The following is a 4,196-nucleotide window of genomic DNA, read 5'->3' as shown; positions in this document are numbered from 1 at the left end:
CTCAGATAATAATGTTTTAGAGGCCTTTTCTCTTCCAGGAATCAAATCAGCTCAGGCTGCTGAGCTCATCGCTTTAATTCGTGCTTGCCTTTTAGCGCCCGGACAGTCTGCTGCCATTTATACTGATTCAAAGTATGCTTTCTCTGTCTGTCATGCCACAGGACAAATTTCGAAACAATGAGGTTTCCTTACCTCTTCTGGCTCTACTATCTCTCATGGTCCCCTTATCTCCCAACTCCTTGATGCTATTCTGGCTGATGCAGTAGCCAGACATGCAGCAGCACATGAACCTCTGACTCCCTTTCAGATTCTGGTCTCTCTTTCTCTCCCTGTTTCTTTGCAGGACCTGATAGAACTACAGCAAGCTGCTCAACCTACAGAGAAAAACCTTTGGGAGAAAGCAGGCTGCTCCTTATCCCCAGCTGGGATAATGGTTGCGCCTGATGGCCGCCCAGTCGCCCCAAGATCTCTCACACGGCAGCTTGCTCAGGTGTCTCATCAGATGACACACATGAGCAAAAGGGGGGTGGCCTCACAAAACCCAAAATAATGGTACGCCCCAGGCGTGCACCTAGAAGCTGTCAAGAATATCTAATTCATGTGTGATTTGTAAGCAGTTAATGTTGCAGGAAGCCCACAGGCTAGCAGCCACACAGAAAGAAGAAACCTAGACATAAAATGACGGTTAGGAGAGCTTGCACCTGCAGGTGAAGGAAGCCCTTCCAGTACCTACTGATGTACCGTGCCACAACATCCAACCAAGTGACTACGTGTTCGTGAAGGAACATCGCAGAAAGAATTCCCTGACAGCCCGGTGGAAAGGATAGTTCCAGTTGCTGCTCATCACCCACACAGCAGTAAACGTGAAGGAGCGCCCCTCGTGGATCCACGCAAGTCATGTATGCCGAACTGCAGATCCAACAGAGCTGACTGACTCCTCCCCGGAGGAATCACCTGAGGACGAGGTTCAGCAGACTGAGGCGGCAGACTCTCAAACCAGACTGTTACCAAACCGGCCTCCACCAGGAGCTTTGAGGTACAACCTGAGAGGTAGGACTGTGCCAGCAAAGACCTACAGGTGAGCCTGGTGCCTCGTAGCTCTCACAAAGGGGAATCCATTCCAGTATTGAGTGAACTAAGAGACTACGAAATCTCGCAGAGTGCCTGCAGAGGCAAGCCAAACAATACTAACTGACTAAGTTTAGTTAAAAGACTGCCTTGCTAGTTGCTAGCTAATTACTATATTATTATTATCCTTTCTACTTTAGAAATTTAAGATACTATAATAGGATGAGGATTGTTTTCCTTCTTTTAGTAGTCAGCATAGCCTTAGTATATAACTTTCCCCACCCTTATTGGGAAGCCCTGCAGAAGGTTATGTCCCTCACCAATACAAGTGACTGTTGGATATATGAACAGCTTATCAAAGGTTCTGAAAGCCTTTTACACTGTGCCAGAAGTACATAGTCATGGGGGGGGGACAGGCAGATTTGGCATAAAAATCTAATTGCCTCAGGAATTCCCCTAACTCAAGCATTACATCCATCAGGGACTATGTTTCCCTTATGTTTTGAAAACAAATTTGGCACTGGTAAAGATCTGGGTGGATCCCAGAAAATACCTGCTATCGTAGAGTAAGGTTAAATCCAGGGAATGAGCAATGGGTCATTTACCCAGCAGATAAAGAAAACCTCCCTCTAAGGCCGTGTCCACACTCAGGCGTTCCTTCGAAAAAAGTAGCCTTTTTTCGAAAGAACTTCCCCTGCGTCCAGACTCAAGCCGCGTTCTTTCGAAATTAAATCGAAAGAACGCGGCTTTTCTTTCGACGGCGGTAAACCTCGTTTCACGAGGAAGAACGCCTTTTTCGAGGGAGATCCGTCGAAAGAACGTGAGTCTGGACAGGGGGAGCCCTTTCTTTCGAAATTATTGGCCTCCAGGAAGAAGCCCTGGTGGACAATCTGGGCCATGGGTTGCACGTCTGTGGTTCCTGGCTGCAGCCATTCCTTAAAGGGACAGGCGCACCCTCACAGCCACTTGTTGCAGACAAGGAGCCAGAGCACACGGCGACCTTGCTGCAGCATGTCACAGCCCCAAGAGCGTCCTGGCCCTTCCTCCGAGCCTTCTGGGGACCCAGCCAAGGGCTCCAAGCGCCAGGCACCATCCTGGTCCGGCGCAGAGATCAAGAGCCTGCTGGAGCTGTGGGGAGAGGAGGAGGCCTTACAGGCCCTCAAAAGCCGGCGGCGAAACGCCGACATTTATGGCCGCATGGCTGAAGCCCTGGCCCAGAAGGGCCACTACCCCCGCACCCAGGACCAGGTGCGCTCCAAAGTGAAGGAGCTGCGGCAGGGCTACACCAAAGCCAGGGAGGAGAGCTCCCGTTCTGGGGCAGCCCCCCACTACTGCCCCTACTACCCAGAGCTGGACCAGATCCTGGGTGGCAGTGCAGAAGCACGCACACCACAGCGGTTCGTCCAGTCCGGACTGGCAGACCCGGTGGTGGACGCTCCAGAGCGGGAGCTACAGCAGTCTGGAGACGGGGACATGGGCCCAGAGGAGGAGGACAGCGAGGAGACGGCGACCCTCACCCTGGAGCCAGTCACCCAGACCTCTGAGGCCTCCCAGGCGTCATCTGGCGCGGGAGAGGAAGCAGCAGGTGAGTACAGTGAGGTTGTGTCACACCCGGGGGGGGGGGAGGTAGGTGGGTGGGTGCACAGTGGGTGATGCACAAGGGAAACCTGTCATGCTCAGGCTGATGCCCAGGTCACACACACACACACACAGTGTGACCTTCAGAATGTCTGCTTCCCCTGTCTCAAGGGAGAGGGCATGCCCTTTTGGACAGCTGTTGCACACATGACTGATTGTGATAGAAATGTAGCCGTGTTACTCTGATCTGAGGAAGTGGGTCTGGCCCTGGAAAGCTCATCCCCTAATAAACCATCCTGTTAGTATTGTAAGTGCTACAGAGTCCAGTTTATAGGACTGATTGTGTCTTCTTCTTTTCCTCCACAGCCGGACCAGCCGTGGAAGAGGGCCGCAGCACCCCAGCCCCACCTCCATCTCCATCTCCACCTCGGAGACATGGGAGCCGCAGACACAGGCGTGTCTACGCCGACATCCTCCGGCAGCACGTCGAGGCTGTGCAGGAGCAGAACGCCATCCTGCTACAGAGGGCGGAGGCAGAGGAGTGGTGGCGTGATCGGCTCATGGACGAGCTGGTCCTGCAGCGCACGGTGCTGTACGCCACCCTGAGGGAGGTCAGCGGCTTGCCTGCTGCTGTGCCTGGTCCTGCTCCTCCAGCACCCCATGACCCCACCCCACCAAACCCCCCTTCCACAACAGCAGCCCTTTCCCCCCTTGGACCTCCCTCTCCCCCAGCCCCCCCAGCTCCCCAGCCCCTCTCTCCCCCTGGCCCTCCTCTCCCCCAGGCTTCCACATCCCAAGAGCCCCCCAGCAGCCAGCCAACCGACAGGTGCATCACCCGATCCCGTAGCCGGGGAGCAACCCAAACACGAGGCCCAGCCAGGAAAGGGAAATCTGCCAAGCCCCGTTCAACCTGATCCCCTTCCCCCCTCCAGGTTTCCAGTCCCCTTCCCCCCTCCAGGTTTCCAGTCCCCTTCCCCCCTCCAGGTTTCAATCACCCCCATCACCCCACTTATTAAGCACAAACAAAGGGTTAAAGGAACTGTTTGTTTATTGTATATAGTTTGGCAACAACAAAAATGAATTTTTTTTTGTTATTTTGCCACATTGTTTGATAATATGTACAAAATTATAAATAAGTAAAGAGAACATTTTATTTTGAAACACACCCTGGTGTAAGTGATGTGTCCAAACTGGGTCAGGAGATGGGTTGTGGAGGGAAGCTTCTATTGGGGGCCAGGGCCCAGTCCCCAGGCAGAAGCCCCTCAGTGCACTCAGTGGCCTCCACTGGAGAATTGCTCCAGGAGGGCCTCCCGGATGCCAACTGCAGACCGGTGAGCCTGGCGGATGGCAGCTGTCCGGGGCTGGGCAAAGAGCCTCTCCTGGGCATCAGCAGCTCTCCCCCACCCTGGTAGGAAGGCCTCCCCTTTCCTCTCCACGAGGTTATGGAGGACGCAACACGCGGCCACCACCTCGGGGATGTTGCTCTCCCCCATGTCGAGGCGTGTGAGCAAGCACCGGAATCTGCCCTTTAAACGGCCAAACGCACATTC

General features: G+C 54.0%; 1 protein-coding gene across 1 annotated transcript; it reads left to right on the top strand.

Annotated features, from left to right (window-relative positions):
- The first annotated feature begins 1,774 nt into the window (after nucleotides 1–1,774).
- LOC142823923 (uncharacterized) lies at nucleotides 1,775–3,709 on the top strand. The gene is made up of 2 exons (XM_075915690.1): nucleotides 1,775–2,653; nucleotides 3,013–3,709. Exons 1-2 carry the CDS (start codon nucleotides 1,966–1,968, stop codon nucleotides 3,558–3,560), a joined length of 1,236 nt encoding a protein of 411 aa, XP_075771805.1. The 5' UTR covers nucleotides 1,775–1,965; the 3' UTR covers nucleotides 3,561–3,709.
- The last annotated feature ends 487 nt before the right edge of the window (nucleotides 3,710–4,196 follow it).

The sequence above is a fragment of the Pelodiscus sinensis genome, unplaced genomic scaffold (assembly GCF_049634645.1).
Source record: "Pelodiscus sinensis isolate JC-2024 unplaced genomic scaffold, ASM4963464v1 ctg38, whole genome shotgun sequence".
Classification (NCBI taxonomy): domain Eukaryota; kingdom Metazoa; phylum Chordata; order Testudines; family Trionychidae; genus Pelodiscus; species Pelodiscus sinensis.
Note: the sequence above shows the minus strand (reverse complement) of the source record. Positions and strands in the feature narration are given on the sequence as shown.

Coding starts and splice junctions, on each gene's coding strand:
- LOC142823923 (XM_075915690.1), top strand. CDS start 1,966: ATGGGTTGCACGTCTGTGGTTCCTGGCTGCAGCCATTCCTTAAAGGGA. Junction 2,654..3,012: donor CGCGGGAGAGGAAGCAGCAG/GTGAGTACAGTG, acceptor TTTCCTCCACAG/CCGGACCAGCCGTGGAAGAG.